This window comes from Epinephelus lanceolatus, chromosome 8 (assembly GCF_041903045.1).
Source record: "Epinephelus lanceolatus isolate andai-2023 chromosome 8, ASM4190304v1, whole genome shotgun sequence".
Taxonomy (NCBI): Eukaryota; Metazoa; Chordata; class Actinopteri; order Perciformes; family Serranidae; genus Epinephelus; species Epinephelus lanceolatus.
In genome coordinates, this window is record NC_135741.1 from 42,740,639 (window position 1) to 42,757,428 (window position 16,790).

The 16,790-nt window shown below is 41.6% G+C and overlaps 2 protein-coding genes across 3 annotated transcripts in view; one reads left to right on the forward strand and one right to left on the reverse strand.

Annotated features, from left to right (window-relative positions):
- The window catches only part of plch2a (phospholipase C, eta 2a), a 390,371-nt gene extending 386,932 nt beyond the window's left edge, over positions 1 to 3,439 (reverse strand). Inside the window, exon 1 of the mRNA XM_078170322.1 lies at positions 3,270 to 3,439. The gene's annotated coding sequence lies outside the window, so the exon portion shown is untranslated. The remainder of the gene's footprint in view (positions 1 to 3,269) is intronic.
- Positions 3,440 to 5,695: 2,256 nt separating this feature from the next.
- Positions 5,696 to 16,790, forward strand: part of pex10 (peroxisomal biogenesis factor 10) — a 43,703-nt gene continuing 32,608 nt past the window's right edge. For both annotated transcript variants that reach the window (XM_033628805.2, XM_033628807.2), the window contains exons 1-3: positions 5,696 to 6,092; positions 9,798 to 9,878; positions 9,973 to 10,382. In XM_033628805.2, coding sequence (XP_033484696.1) covers positions 5,981 to 6,092; positions 9,798 to 9,878; positions 9,973 to 10,382 — 603 coding nt within the window. In that variant the 5' untranslated portion in view covers positions 5,696 to 5,980. The remainder of the gene's footprint in view (positions 6,093 to 9,797; positions 9,879 to 9,972; positions 10,383 to 16,790) is intronic.

Genomic DNA, 16,790 nt, shown 5'->3' on the forward strand with positions numbered 1-16,790 from the left:
TCACCGCGAATACCGCCCAGCCCTACTTGGGCCTACCTTATTTGAAGAGAAGCTCACATCAACGGCCTTTCTGGGATGCAAACAGGTTAACCACCAAGTCATTTAAGTCCGCTGATTTTTGGATGAGGTCCCGCTCGATAGACAGCATTTAAAATAATGCACCTTGTTGAGCATGATGCTAACGCAATTCGCAAGACTCAACGCTCACTCTCCCACTACAGTAACAGCGGGCAGCAGTGTTGCCAACTCCTCAGTAAGAAAAGTAGCTATTGGCTGTCCTAAAAGTCGCTAGAAGTCGCTAAATGACGTCATCACCTAATTTGCATAATTGTCCATATGCACGTAATTGTAATGGACGCTGTAGGAGAGAGGAAAAACGTCGTGGGAGAGACAAAAACTGTGTAAAAAAACACCCTGAATATGTTTAGAACTACAAATGAACCTTCTTTCAGTGATCTATATTAGACAAAGACAATTTTACATTTACATCCCGCCCTCAGCCAGCGGCGGTTCTGCGCATGCGCGATTCACTTGCAGTCTGGACGTGGAGGGGTTAATGTCTCCTGCTCTGACTGCAGCTGGGAGGGAGGACTGGGCCATCTGTCAGTGATTTGGGGCGAGAGAGCAGCCCACGGCAGCACCCGCTGCTCATTGAGAAGAACAAGAATGATACGTGCTCTCACAACAGAGTCTCCAGAAGTCTTCAATAACATCAGAAAAAGTCGCTAGATTTGTCGCTAGTCGCTTTTTTGAAAAAGAGTCGCTAGAGGGGTCTGAAAAGTCGCTAAATATAGCGACAAAGTCGCTAAGTTGGCAACACTGGTGGGCAGGCCCTCACTGTACTTCCACGCACTGTCATTGGTCAAAAGTCAGTGGCGTGGGCTGAATGAATTTAGCCCAACTTGACATTAAATCAACGGGGCGTGTCACGACACCTGTCACTCACGATGTGACAACAATGATTGGAAGCTGATTCTAGGAGTATGGGCTGAAAAAAATCAGCCCATTTAGATAAATCCTGGTTTTTGTGACTATTTTAGTGCTGTTGCTGCTATAGGTTCCACCAAAAACAATCAGTTCTGAGGTTCAGTAACTAATATTTTAGTATTTTCTTTAACTTAATAATTTTCTCGTCGTTATTGTAAAAGATAGGCAGGGCTTAGCCCTGCTAGCCCATTTATACCAGCCGTCTCTGTTAGATATTAAGAAAAAAAAACCACTAAAATTCCAAGCTTTTAAATGGCAGTGTGTCAGATGTAACATTCACATGTAAAAATGTGTTTTCTGCATTCAACACATGAAACCCGTTAGCTTCTGATTAAGTGTTGTTTCACAACAAAAAAAATATATAAATCTTAAAGGGGAACTAATGTTCTTTTCAACCTGGGCCCTATTTTCTGATCTACTTTTGTCTAAATGAATGATAGGATGTTCAATATTTGACACTTCCCCAGTACGAAGCTAGGGCTGACCTGTCTAAAGCCTGTGAGCGTGCGCTATATTAAATAATAGGGCACTCAGACAATGTCAAACAACGTCAAAATACGCCCACTAAAAGTGCATTTTTTTCACACAGATAGGCTCGGATTGTTAGAATAATTATCCGACAACATAACGGAAAGGAGAAATGAACGTCTGATGAACGTCTGTGTTTACCTTTAGCTGGATTCAGACATGTTCCTCTGCCTGTTGCAACTTTAGTATACAATCACTCAGAGAGTGAAAGTCTGGCTCTGAAAGTTATTGCCGGAAGTAACCGCTGGAGTGACCTTACCAAACGCGAGGAGTTACTCTGGAGTAGTCATGGCTAAATTTTTACCTGATTTTGACCAACTGGATCTGGATGAGCCATTTGAATTTGATGATCGCCCGTATTTATTTGAACATAGAGTACACGGACGTACACGGATGCAGAGCTCATTGAAATTGAAGAGCGGACGAGGAGAGAGAGGGAGCAGCAACAGGCAGAGGAACATGTCCCCTTTAAGCCCCTTTTACACTGCCAGATTTTCTGCAAATGTTTAGACACATAGAGCCGGATTGGCGAGTTGATCCGAGGTGCCCAATTTTCTGCCTCGTAGGGTAGTCATATTGGCAGAACCCTTTTAGTTTAAAAAGACCGAGGCGGCCTTCTGCAACAGGAGGGGCTGTTGATGACTTGTGGGAGGACCTGTTGATGACGCCGAACGTGCGAGCCACTGGCGGTGGATAAACAGGAAACAGCCGATAGCAGGAATTAGCAAGCAGCTAGTAGCAAGAGGGAAACGCAAACCTGACAGACACTGTAAAGATGAGCAACTGAGGAGACAAGGAATTGCGCGCCCTCCTTGTCCTCGCAAATGAAGAGGCCATTAACCGTCAAATGACGGGGGCGGTGAAGAACGGGCCGACTTAGGCGAGAATCACCGAAGGACTGACCAGCGGCAGCTTCCCTCTACGTCACTGTTGAGGTCACATGCTGAGCTACACGTTTTGTTACTTGCTCACGCCCCCCATTGCCCCGAGGTAGGCAGCATTTTGCCGCACTCCCCGATTTTGTTTTTATACTGCCAATGCTGAAAAAAGACTGATTGGGCTTTCCTGCAAATCTGCACAATTCCTATCTAAAAAGGGCTCTAGGGAAACACTAAATAAATATATTTGTAATAACTTGCACAAAAAGTCCAATTAAAAAATATCAGTATTTGATATTTATGTGTAGATGGTGTAGGGATATTCAGCAAACGCTCTCCTGATAAGACTGAAATGCTACAGTAACACAGCAGGTGTGTATTGGAAGCTGTGACTGTGATTTCATACCTGTGATAACTCCACACAAGTCTGCATGGTGATGTTTATCTGTTATCATTATACTGTCTGACTGTATTTCTGTTGGCTTCTAACAATCAGTGCTGCTCCGCTCACATACGGTGAATACACTGCATCTGATGTATCAAATGAAGAATCCATTAAAACAACAGTGCTACTGAAAGAAAACCTTTACCTAAACTGACTGGTTCAGTGTCCGGGAAAGACTTCTACTTTTCTCTTGTCTAATCAGAATCAACATCAGGGGGACATTTTGAAGATTCAGAACTTTTTAAGCATAACAAAAGGTCCAATTTAAACATGATAATCACAAAGCAGAGCAGATGTGATTACTTTAGTGTCTTTATCAGCCTTCCAAAGCCTGTCTGGGCTGATGCCTTGAAACCAGCTTAGCGAACAAATACTGTAGTTTGTTGCTGAATTTCACACTGCGCATGCAGCCTGTCAAATAGGTGTCTTACCTGTCGAATTCCCAGACTCTCCCTCTGTGCTCGAAAGTGGTTTAGTCCAAACAGCAGAGTGTTTCCCACTCTATACACCTTCCATCTGCAACAAGTAACAAGTAGCTCTTAACTTAAAGGGAGGAGGGAGAGGAAAACTCAACTCCTCCCCTCACTGAGAGCAAAGTTCAACTTCCTGGATGGTAGGACAGACTGTTGATACAAGTGCTAAGAAAAGTCCCCGTAAAAGGATAGGAGTGGGCTTATAATGGGATGTTCTCTGTAGTGGTTATAGTATACCTAGCTGGCTCTGGGAGCTGCACTGGGGAGACAAAGAAACTGGTTCTGCAACTTTCCGGGCAGATCACAGCAAAGATGCCCGAGCTTTAAATGAATGAATGAATGTACTTAACCTACTTACACAGGTTGGTAGAAAAGTGCCTTGTAGCAGCTTGTACTGTGGATCTTTATAGCTGCTGTGTTACAACAAGGAGTTTTTAGCAGCAATTGTGACACTGGAGTAATGCAAATTTTGGAGGTGCAGTTAAAGGCATAAAACATCATTAAAACTGTTTCATAATATTGGCCTAGTGTTAGGATATTTAGTAGGTTGTACTGTTGTATTACCAGCACATTCATAATGCATTAATGTGCAATGTTTAATCATTCTATAAGCATGATTGAACACCATTTAGACATCCATGCTGAGAAATAAAAGGTGCACATGATATGGTCAAACAGGTAACTTAATGGAAAAAATATGAAAAATCATTTTCGAGACTTTTGTTGTGTTGGCGTCAGGGGAACTTGTGACCTCAGTATTTGTAAAATCCTGGCTGTGAGCCTGACTGAGTCTTCTTTTAAGTCACTCAGTACATTTACATGCACAGTTAAATCGAGCTGTAGTCACAGCTCAACTAGGCCATTTAATTGGACTGGGAATTGGATTGGGAAAGGAGCTAAGTAACACTCCATAATTAGGCTAAAATTTGGCAAGAGAACAAATGATATGGCCATTTTCAAAATGGGGTCTGAACTTGTGAAAGCTTCATCCCAGTTAATGTTTTGTTCTTTGTACTCCTTCATATTAAATCTGTTTATTTCTCTTTTTAAGGAAAAGGACAACCAGCCTATGTGAAGACCCATGAATCACCTCACACATACAGATATATAGCACATTAAAACAGGATTGTTGTGGAACTCATAATGTTTACAGTGCCAGTATTAGTCTATGCACATAGGATAAGTAAGATTAACTGTAAAATAGCTGATGATTTTTTTGGGCTGAGTTGTGCCGAGCACCCAGAGCACCACACAGACACACAGTACACCAGGATACTCTATGGTGGAGCGATAGAAGAGCACCAGGAGCTTCACAGACAGGTCACTTTTTTTGAGAAGCCTCAGAAAGTGGAGTCATTGTTCTGCCTTCTTCACTGCTGCCATAGTGTTGTCTGACCAGGTCAGTCGGTCAGAGATGATGGCACCCAGGAATTTGAAGCTGTGGACCCTCTCCACAGTGTCTCCACTGATGGACAGAGGGACTGGGTCAGTACCCTGCTTCCTGAAGTCCACAATGAGCTCCTTGGTTTTCTTGGTGTTGAGTGTCAGGTTGTTCTCTGTACACCATGTGACCAGGTTGTGGACCTCTGCTCTGTAGGCTGTCTCATCCTCCCCTGTTACGAGCCCGACCAGTGTGGTGTCGCAAACTTTATGATGGTGGGCAGGTGCTCAAACAAAAAAAAAAGGGCAACCTTCTCATGATTATTGATAAAAAGATAAAGTCACATACAATATCACATCTTTGACTTGCTAACATATTCGTTAATTTATTTTAATACCTATATAGTGATGCAGACAAGGGTGTCATATCATTTGAACATTGCTGGGAACACATATTAAGTGGGGGTGTCTGGGGGTCCTCCCCCAGGAAATTTTGAGCCTCAAACACTTCATTTCTTGCAGTCTGGTAAAGTTTTCTGCATTAATTTATGGTGGAAATGTTGATTTATGTAAAGGAAAACAAAATTCATTGTCAGGCATACAACACACATTTAATTGACAATTGACGTCATGGGCCAAAATTAAAAACTAAAATATAGAATTCAAAAAGGAAAAAGAAAAAAAGTCTTGCAAAAAGGGCACTTATTTACCCACAGACCAACAGGGCAGGTCCTCAGGCACCACCTGAAGTCTATCTGTGCTGTGCCTGTATAGCCTTGTCTTGTGAACTCAGAATAAAATGACAGGAAAATTAATCTTAAATCATTCAAATCTATGTGAAATGATGATGAAACGAAAGTTTTATTCCTTTTCAAATATTCTCTTTGGAAATACAAGAGTTTATAAGGGAGCTTGTTTCTAGTTGAAGGTGTGCATGTAATGCCTCCTCCGACCAGGGAGGGGCACTGTTGTCTGTTTTGTTTCTTACAGAGCATCAACTTCCTATTTGTTTCCTGGATTTAGCCAGAGCCGTAGAATAGAATATGAAACCCATGCAGAATATAAAAACTGAGTGTGACACCATGGAAACAAGACAGTAGTTAATTTAGATGCTGTTATCGGTGTGCTGTGTATTTTCTGCAGCCCATCTTTCATCTTTCATGTTTATTAGTCTGAGCATTCAGCAGTTTGTAGGCTACAGGATAACGTCAAGTAAGTGTTTTACTGGGTTGACAACAACATGCTGTAAAACTGAAAGATGAGCTCTCTGTTGTTAGCGTAGGGTTACAATGCCGCTCGCTCCTGCGAACCAGTCCCAGTTGATTCGGTCCAGTCAAAAGGACGAATATTATCAAAGTTTCCTGAGAAACAACGCAAACGAAGCTGTTCAAACACTTGCTGGTAAGTTTGTTCAAGTTCAGCTCGCTGGGAATGAACGTTACCGTTTGTCTTCTTTAACTAGCTCAACTAACTAATATGTAACGTTAGCTTTAGAGCAAATCAGATGCTGCCTCACGCTGTCATGGCTCCTGCTGTCCACGTTGTCTTTTAGTAGATTGTAGACTGGGGAAATAATGGCCCAACATATCTTAAAAACTGATATCGATGTACAATAATTGTTCAGTAATTTTATAACACTGTCTTAAATGGTGAAGTAATTGAAGCAACAGCAATACTACTTGTGAATGTATATTTAACAGATGTTGCACATATGGTATGTATCGAATATATTTCTTATTCTTATTTCTCCTGATGTATATATTATGTTGTACATTGTCACATTATGCACATATTATATTTCTAACTTCACACTAGTTGTATACATTGTAATATAGCAAAGGATGCACGATTATATCAGCACGTCATTGTATCGGCCAATATTGGCTTTGAAATGAACTATCAAAGCCGGCCAATATGCTTGTTCTTAATTTGCACAATTATTGAATATTGCATACATCGAAAAATATTGTATTTCACGTCTCTACCTGCTGGTGGGCCATCACCATAAGAGTATGCATGTGTAATATGATGTGAATTCCACCATAGAAGAGACTTGATGATCAATAAAATAAGTTAGGATTACAATAAAAACAAATATTTTGCCCAGATTACTCTATCTGTTTCAGTCCTTACCCATTTGTGTCCCTGATAGTCAGTTTAGAGAATGGGATAAGATGATATCCCGCTTCATCTGGAATGGAAAAGCTCCCAGGGTGAGATACAAAACTTTACAGTTGCCAAAGCATAGTGGGGGGATGGGCTTACCGAGGCTCAAAGATTACTATTTAGCGGCACAAATAAGACCACTGCTGCTCTGGTGCAATAAAGACTACTTCGCAAAATGGAAAGATGTTGAGTTATCACTGTCAGACAGGCCTATACAGAGTTTTTTAGGAAGCCCAGTGGTGGCTAAACAACATGATATCCAGAGCCAGTGGGTTAGATTATCTATAGAAACCTGGTTTGGCTTGGTGAAACAACTTAACATTCAGAAAGAAATTCGAATTTTAATGTGGCCAATCCATGACCCAGATTTCAAACCAGGTATGAATGACGGAAGCTTCACTCAATGGACGAGAAAACGACTCTCCACATTATGTCTATTCATCGAAAACCAGGAATTTATAGACTTCAAGACCATATCTGATAAATACGACCTTGCTCGGCAGGATTTCTATAGGTACCTCCAACTCCGGCACTACTTTGATAAGAACATTAAAGGACTTATACAGGAAAATATATCAGGTATTACCAAAATGTTTATCAAAGCCTATAATACAAAACTGTCCAGAAAGATCATTGGCGAACTATATAGACATATAGCTGAATTAAGAGGCCATTCAACAAACTATATTAAGGAGAAATGGGAAAAAGAGTTGGGAATCGTAATTACTTCTGAAGACTGGACAAATGTAATTAACACACAAATCACTACTACAGCCTCACAACTATGGAGAGATTTTTCCTGGAAAAACTATATCCGATTCTTCATAACACCAAAGCAAAAGTCTAAACAGACAGGACTACAACCCACATGCTGGAAAGGGTGTGGACACAGTATGGCAGATCATACACACATATTTTGGAGCTGTCCCATGCTTAAATCCTTCTGGGTAGGAGTTCAAAGTATTATCAGTGAAGTCTTGCAGTATAATTTTAATTTCACTTGTTTATCATTCTACCTGGGCAATATGGACACAGAATTACCAAAAAAAGACAGATACCTCCCAAAAATTTTCATGGCTGCCAGCAAAAAAGCCATAACAAGAAGATGGCTCAACACAGAACCTCCCACGGTTAATCAGTGGGAGGCCATAATTAAAGACATCCAAACAATGGAACTACTGACATTTAGTCTCAGATTACAAAGGGACAAAGGTGATGCCCTCTGGGAAAAATGGAGCACTTATATTACAAGAAGAGGTGATAACCAACCTTAATGCCTTATATATTTTGGTTTTAAGAAAAACAATATTGCAACTATATTGCTGTAATGTATGTGACATACGGCCTACTCGCAACCCCACGGTTCTCTCATGTTTCGTTCCTATGAGTGTTCATATGTATGTGTGCAACTGTGTATGATTGTGTATGACTATTTAGACAAATGGGCGTAAGTGAACATGTGCACTCATGAGATCAGGTGCGCAGGCATATGTGTACGTATACCTTTTGTTCCTCTCTCCTTTTTTGTTGTTTCTTTTGTGTCTATAAGGGCACTACATGGCTAGCATTTGTATTACTTAGCCGCATCATATTGTACCCATACCTATTTCTGTTCATTACACTGATGCTGCCCATGTTTTGTACAAAAAAAACATGAAAAAATAAAGTTTTAAAAAAAATAAATAAAATAAGTTAGGGAAAAAAAAGTGTATATATTTGTATCGGTTATTGGTCAAATGAGTTGTTACATATCAGCATATTGGATGTCAGCAAAAGATCCAATATTGTGCATCCCTACTAGTGTTAACATTGTAGCATATTGCACATATTTTATGTTTTCCCTGCTTTACTTTCACTAAGTTGATCCTGGGGATCAGTAAAGCCTTTCTGATTCTGATTCTCTGACATATCAACTGATATAAATGCTGCTTTGTCACTTGGTAAATGCAGAGTTGAAGAGTAAAAGTTACAAAAACAGTCATGTATTGGTTATCGTAGGTTAAGCATGGTAAAAGGACGCACAGATATTCATCCATTTTCATCCACTTATCTGGGGCAGCAGACTGAGCAAAGTACTCCAAACGTCCCTCTCCCCACCGATGCTTTCCAGCTCCTCCTGGGGGATCCTGAGTCGTTCCCAGGTCAGATGAGATGTAATCCCTCCAGTGTGTTCTCGGCCTGCCTCGGGGCCTCCTACCAGTTGCAAGTGCCCGAAACACCTCTAATAGGAGGCATCCTGATCAGATGTCAGAACCACCTCAACTGACCCCTTTCAATGCAAGCAGTGGCTCTACTCCGAGTTCCCTCTGGATCTTCTCACCCTGTCTCTAAGGCTGAGCCCAGACACCCCATGTAGGAAACTCATTTTGGCCTCTTGTATCCGTGATCTCATTCTTTTAGTCATTACCCAAAGCTCATGACCATAGGTGAGGGTTGGGGCGTAGATGGACCAGTAAATCGAAAGCTTTGCCTTCCAGCTGAGCTCCCTCTTCACCACGACAGTCTGGCACAGTGTCTGCATCACTGCAGACAATGGGCCTTTACTGCCTATCCATCTCATGCTCCATTCTACCCCCACTCATGAACAAGACCCAGAGATATTGGAACAGTTCAAGTTGAACTCCTTTGTCTGGGGCAGTGGGAGATACACTGATATTTGGTATCCATTTTCCACACAACAGTGAACTACGTCCGAGCTTGTGTGGGTGTTTGTGAGACCCAAACCTAACACTGTATGTCTAAGTCTTGATTATTCAATTCAGTGGTCACTGACCATTTTTTTCAAACCAAAGATGAACTGGTCATCATTAAAATAAAAGCTATTTTTGTACGTCAAAGTGATGAAGCAGCAGTTCAAATCTGAAGCTTTGTTGCTGTGGTCTGGTCTGTGTAGGAAATCCAGCTCTTGTTCTCTTTTAAAGTTTGTTGAACTTCCTGTAGGATCCAAACGATGGCTGGACTGGAGGAGAGAGATCGAGCTGCTGTCAGACCTTGCATACTATGGTTTAACAACATTCTCAGGTAGTAGCAGACTAAAGCAACAACTTTACTTATGTATGTTTAATTAATAGTATTATGATTAAGTAATAACTATATGTATCATTTTTCTCCCCAGGTTACCAAACCCTGGGAGAGGAGTATGTCAGTGTCATCCAGGTGGATCCCACTAAACATCAAATCCCCTCTCGGGCCAGACGAGGCCTCTTCATCCTCTGCCATTCCTTCTTTCCTTACCTCCTGGACAAGGTCCTGGTGTGCCTGGAGAACGAGCTGGAATGTGGACAGAGCCGCAGCGGTGTCAGGCAGCGGCAGGCAGCATCTGGGCTGTGGAGCCTGGAGTCTTGGCTGAGGAGATGGATGCAGAGGGCCGTGGGGCTGCTGACAGAGCCCCAGAAGAGAGCGTGCCTGCCAGCTGTGTTTGTCCTCCATCAGGGCCTGACCCTCTTGCACCGACTCCACGTGGCTCTATTCTACATCAGCGGCTCTTTCTACCATCTGTCCAAGAGGGCGGCTGGTATCAGCTACGTAAGTGATTTTTTTTACATGTGTATGTCTCACATATTAGACTGAATAAAATCTTTGGTTTTACAATGTATTTGACAAATAGATGAGTAGGCCCAGCCATAAATTAACATCTATAGCCATGTCTGCATTCACACTTCACTCATGTAAATGCACTTTCTCAACCAAATATCAGAGTATGAGTGTTTGTACCACCTCCATAATGTATTCACTATGATTTATGACGTTAAAGGCAGTTTGAGTTTGTTAATTTTTTTTTTTTTTTTTTTTTTTTTTTATTGGTCCAACTTTTAGTTACACAATTTATAGTAGTAGTAAGTAGTACATCATCGGTATCGACTGATGTTGGCTTTAAAATAAATTATCGGAATCGGCCAACATGACATTGACAAGTGGTGAAACTCCTCACCTTGTGCTGAAAAGTTGGTAATATCAGGTTCAGTTGACCAGTTAATAATAATAATAATAATAATACATATTATTTGGAGGCGCCTTTCAAGTCACCCAAGGTCACCTTACAGAGCATAGAAGATAAAAGATCAGTAAGACATCATTAAAACAAAACATCAACATAAAAAGTGTAGTGCACAGTGTCTAGTTAGAGTGAATATGCCAGTTTGAACAGGTGGGTTTTGAGTTGGGATTTGAATGATGTGATGGAGTCTGACTGTCTTATGTGTGGATGGAGGGAGATCCAGAGTCTGAGAGCTGAGCAGCTGAAGGCTCGGACACCCATGGTGCTGAGACGTGAGGTGGGGATGGTGAGGAGTCCAGCAGAGGTTGAGCAGAAGGTGCGGGAGGGGGTGTATTCCTGAAGGAGGTCACAGAGGTAAGTGGGGGCTAGATTGTGGAGAGCTTTGTAGGTGAGGAGAAGGTTTTTGTAGTGGATGCGGTATTGTACAGGGAGCCAGTGAAGTTGGATGAGAACAGGGGTGATGTGGTCGGATGATTTGATGCAGGTGGTGATCCGGGCGGACGAGTTCTGAATGATTTGCAGTCTGTTGATGAGTTTGGTGGGGAGGCTGGTGAGGAGGGCGTTGCAAAAGTTATCATCGCACAATGAGCTAAAATGGTAGTATATAGAAGGCTGATAGGCAGAAACAGTGAAGGAGTTTTTATTGAGCAGTGCAAGGATGGCCATGTAATCAGCATATTTAAACCAAAGGATAATACTGGATGGACTTTGACAGTTGTTTGTAGAGAGGGTGTAGAGAAACAGACTGAGTCGCACCCCTGTGGAGCACTGGTAATGAGAATAATGGTGCGTGACAGTGAATTGTCACCCCTTACTGCTTGTGGTCTCTTTCAGATTAAGTTATGGATTCAGTGGATTGGTAGTGATGGAACTTGGAGGGGCTGTAGTTTATTGATCACCTGGTGGTGCTGGAGTGTGTTGAAGGCAGAGGTAAAATCAGTGTAAAGAAGTCTGGTGTAGTTTCCATATGTCGTAGCAGACGGTGAACTGCATGATCTGCACCTCTCATTTGCTCAGATGCAGATGGAAGAGGATCCAAGTAAATATATGTTGTTTGTTGTTTTTCAGCTTTTCAACATTTTGGGACATATTTCCTATCCATTGTAGTTCATTAGTTTACCATTAGTTGCGCAGGCAGGATGCCAGTATGGGATCTACAGTAATGAATAACTCTGTCTTGAAGAGAGTTTGCTGCCCATAATTTCACAGTTTATTGCAGGACCTCTCAGATTCTTACGCAGCATCTAAATACACTCAATAGGACTTTCTCCACAGAAGCCATTTTGACATGTCACAGCAGGACAAGCACAGGTTTAAGAAATGAAATTAACGATGCTGCTGTTGCTTTAATTTCAAGATCCTGGTATTGTGCATGCGTGCTTACTGTCACACTCACTGGGATTCTTGAATAGAACTGAGCCAGTGTTAATGTCATTAGTAATACCTGTGCTTCTCCTACTATGAAAGGTCAAAATGTCTCCTGTGATAAAAGTCTGGTGCCACTTTATTAGGTAGACCTAGCTAGAAGTTATGCAGGCTAATGTTTTGTCTGTCACATTCATACAGGGTTTCCACAGCTCCTTGACAGTTTCTGAATCTGAGGGGAAAAATCAAGGCCTTGAAATTGTTTGAAAATAGACATATTTAGACATGCATTATTGAAAGTTCCCCTTAGATATTAAGGTTATTTTGATGTTGTTTGCATCACTGTAGCACAGCACAATTATTAAGATGTGTTTATACATTCAAGTCTCATTCAAGTTTTTTTTTTGTTTTGATTTTTTGTTTTGTTGTTGTTGTTGTCGTCGTCTGTGATCTTGTAACAGTAATTAACCTTGATCCATGTCTCAACCTGTGCTGTGTTGGATCCTTGACTTTGAGAGAACTGAACTGGAAAGTCCCTGAAAAGTCCTTGAAATTGATGTTGAATATGGCAGTGGCAGTCCCAGCACATTTGGTGCTCTAGGCAGGCCCCCACCGTCCCAAACCCAAATTTGCTGCAGCTCAACAGTCAAAGTACTACATGTTTATTACCAAAATGCAAGTAAACAACCTGGCTAACAATAAAAAATATGATTAAGATATGTGCTAATTTGCTTTCAGTAACATGTAGTACATGTGTTATAATAATCAAATAAATCAATAATCAGTAAACAAAAAAAGAACAAATAAATAAACAAACAAATAAACAATGAAATAATACATGACATTGTGAAATAATAATAAGATGTACAAATTAAACTAGAAATGCACTGATTTTGAAATTCTGGGCTGATACTGATACAAATGTTTTCAATAACAATAATGGCCAATAACTGATATCAGTGTTTTTATACTGATGTTTCTTTTGTTGTTGTTGTTGTTGTTATTTATTCTTCTTTTGTGCCAGGGAAACACAGAAATCTACACTATTAAAAAATTAATGAACAGTTTTAAAGTCATTCAGCCCTTCATTACACTACATTTGAATGAGCACAAATTCAATAATACACATTTATGAAACAATTTTTTGCATAACCTTCTTTCACATGAAAAACATCTTTAAAGGCCCTGACACACCAAGCCGACGGTCGGCCGTCGACCAAAGTCGGGCCATCGGTGAGCGTGTGTCCCGCACCATCGGCACTTCGGCGTTGGCGGCTTTTCGGCCGATTGAGCATGTTGAATCGGCGGCGGAGCTTGTTGGTGAGAGAGATCACTCTGATTGGCTGTTCAGGTTTTATTTCCTCGCCCCTGTAGCGAGTGAATCTGCCTGTAGTGAAACTGGGGCTAACCGGTGCTTCCTCCTCAGGCTCCACTTCACTCAGCTGCACTTAGCTGCCCGACAGACCCGCTGCTTCTTCACACTTTAACCTGAATAACAAACCAGAGCTAGCTGGGAGGCTAGCGGAGCGTTTGCCGCAGCATGACCGGAGGGAAGCACAGCCAGTTTGCCTCCGCTAAGAGCCGGGGCTAGCTGGAAGGCTAGCGGAGCATTAGCCGCAGCGTGACCAGAGGGAAGCATAGCCAGTTAGTCTCTGAGCTAGCCCCGTCTCTCCGTTTGGATCCGACCGGAGCAGCAAGCCCTGGTTTGTTATTCAGGTTAAAGTGGGAAGAAGCAGCGGATTTGTCGGGCAGCTGAGTGAAGTGGAGCCTGCGGAGGAAACACCGGGACCGTCTGGATGTAATAGTCCGTGGAGGTGCTGCGGTGCTTGGCTGCGCAGATAGGAAACCCCTCGGCTGACAGGATGTACCACTCTCTCACTCCGCTCTCTCTCACGCAAGCGCAGAATGTACGTGCTACTTGGCCGTCGGATGTAGTCGGATGTAGTCCGTGTAGTGTGTTCAAATGCAACTGACACAGGGCGATGTGAGGCGACATAGACGATGCAACAGTTGGCTTTAGTCACTGCTGGTTCTTTGATGTCGGTTTGGTGTGTCCGCACCTTAAGGAGTAAGCAAAAAGCCTTTTCACTATAGGCTATATGATACATCATAATTCTGTCTCTAATATCTATTTTATAGTGCTGTGAAAACATCAACACATTTCTCCTTCAAACAGCTGGATTTATTCAAGTTTCTCACCAAAAGCTACATTTTACAAGTTTACATTGAACACGTCATGAGAACATTATAATTTACCTTCGCCGAATACTCATTCTTACTGAATAGATCTTGAACGCTTCACAGTGTAAATCAGTGCAACCTCCCTGAGCTGTTTGTTGCAGCCACCGGCTGCTTAGAGGTAACGATAACTAGCTCTTCTCCAGCTGATTTCACCACGGATTTGTTTGTTTTCATGTTCTTTCTTTCCACATCCACTCCTCTCAGTGGTATAGTGGTAGCTGAGTGGTACCAGAGAGCTTTCCTGGGGTCCCAACAAGCAAACATTACATCATAGTGTAAAACAAATATATAATTAAAAATCCAAGGCAAAAAAAGAACAAAATACAACAAGGAAACAGGAAAACTATGAAACAATAATCTAAAACAAACAAAACCAATGAAAAATATAGCCACGAGTGGCAATCTGTGGGTTCTAACCTGTTCCGCCCCAAACCAGCCACCGTGACCCTCACCACCCACCGTGACCCTCATCTGCCGTAGTGCAAGACGTTCCCCACTCTGTCCCTGAAAGCTCCAAGCAATACATACTCTTTCCAAGTCACACATTTCTTGAAATCTGGTTTTCAGCTAGCTTACATGCTAATAACATTTGTGGTATACTTTCACATAGAGACTCCATTTGAACATCAAAACATAAATTGAAATTTTACCTATTGATGCGTATTTCAAAGTTTCAATAGGTATTTTAATGTTTAAGCAATCACAGTTCCATGATCATGATAATTTTGGGAGAAATCTGGAGATAATAATGGATGTGTATGGGAGAGGCTGTAAAATATTCTGTAAGGCTAAAGACACAGATGTGAGTGTACTATTATGATTTTACCTAAATGAAGGTAAGTGAAAGTTCAGACAGGAAGACCATCTGTTTATGTAAGTATACCTCAAAGCCACTTCTCTGTTTTCCCACTATTCTCTTGCTCCACCCTTCTTCACATATTTCAACAAGTCACAGTCTGCCAGCCTCTACCTGTTCTCTACCAATCCGTCATTAGCTGTCAAATTTTTCTCTCTGCTGTCATCCAGCTGTCATTTCAGCAAAACTCCCAGCCCACCTCCACCCCTGCGCCACCTCCATCAAGATACAAACTGTCTTAATCTGGATCTTCAACCGAGAAGTTCCCTCATCTGGTGACCTCAAGATTCCCTACTTTCCCCAGTGTCTAGGCCGGGGGGTGGGGGTAACTTCTTCAGTTGCAAGTTTCTCATCCACAGATCAGTTTACTCAGCTGGTCTCCTCCCCATGGTCTAAGTGGCAAATTATCAAACCATTCTAAATATATTCACGTGACCTCAAAAGTCACATAACTATAGCAACATGTGCTCATGCAGGCTTTTTTAATCAAACATGACGTAATAGCTTCATTTGCATGAAGTGGTATTATGTGGTAGTGAGGGTCCGTGTACCTTTTGATAGTTTGATATTTTGTTTTCAAAATAAAACGGATTTACGGAAATACGACCGTTTTCCCGTTATTCCGTTTTGAGACACAAAACCAAATAACGGAAGTGCTTCCGTTTTCCCGTTTTCTCTTTCAAAACCAAATTACGGAAAAACCAAATTGAAAAACGGCCCAATTTTGATTTCTGCAAATTCATTTTTTTTTCTATTTTTTTTTATATAACCGTGACAACGACGGACCGGAAGCGGAAGTTAAGTGTAACAACTTCAGAATAAAACTTTAGCGTGCTAACCATAACTTCTTATATTATAGCCTATCGCTGTCTTTCTACACCATATGGTTCACATCTATTTTATTTCTGTGAAAGTATAAGAGCTGGTTGTTTGGAAGGATGTGATAGGCATATAATTGTCATTTTAGCTTGAGTGCGTGAATGCATTTTGTGGAAAAACTTTACGTTCCCTGAGCATCTATAACGTTAAGTCACCAGCAGAGGTCCCGGTCAATAGGCTAGTAGCCTATTATTATTACGATTATTATCAGCAGCATGCATTATTGGAGGCATTATTTACAGGCTAATCATTTGAAAATGAGAACTTGTAATGGCTTTAGTATACTTGGTGTTTAGCCACAGGGTGGCGCAGGGTTTACACGAATAGTAGACATGCTTTGAGGTTCAAAACAGCAGGCTCTGTGTCTCATCAAATGAGCTGCGATCATTTCATTTCAACCGAGAGGTGTGTGGAGGTCGATTCAATGGAGAGGTGCAAGAAATACAAATTGTGTTTTATTAGTCCTTTGGCGATAATTTTATCCGACTGCTTGTCATTTCTCCCCGCTTTGCACCGGGCGTCATTGGTTGCTATGACAACGGCGGAGGAGACTCCTTTCCCGAGTCAAAATCCTTGAGGCCAACTGGCCGTGATG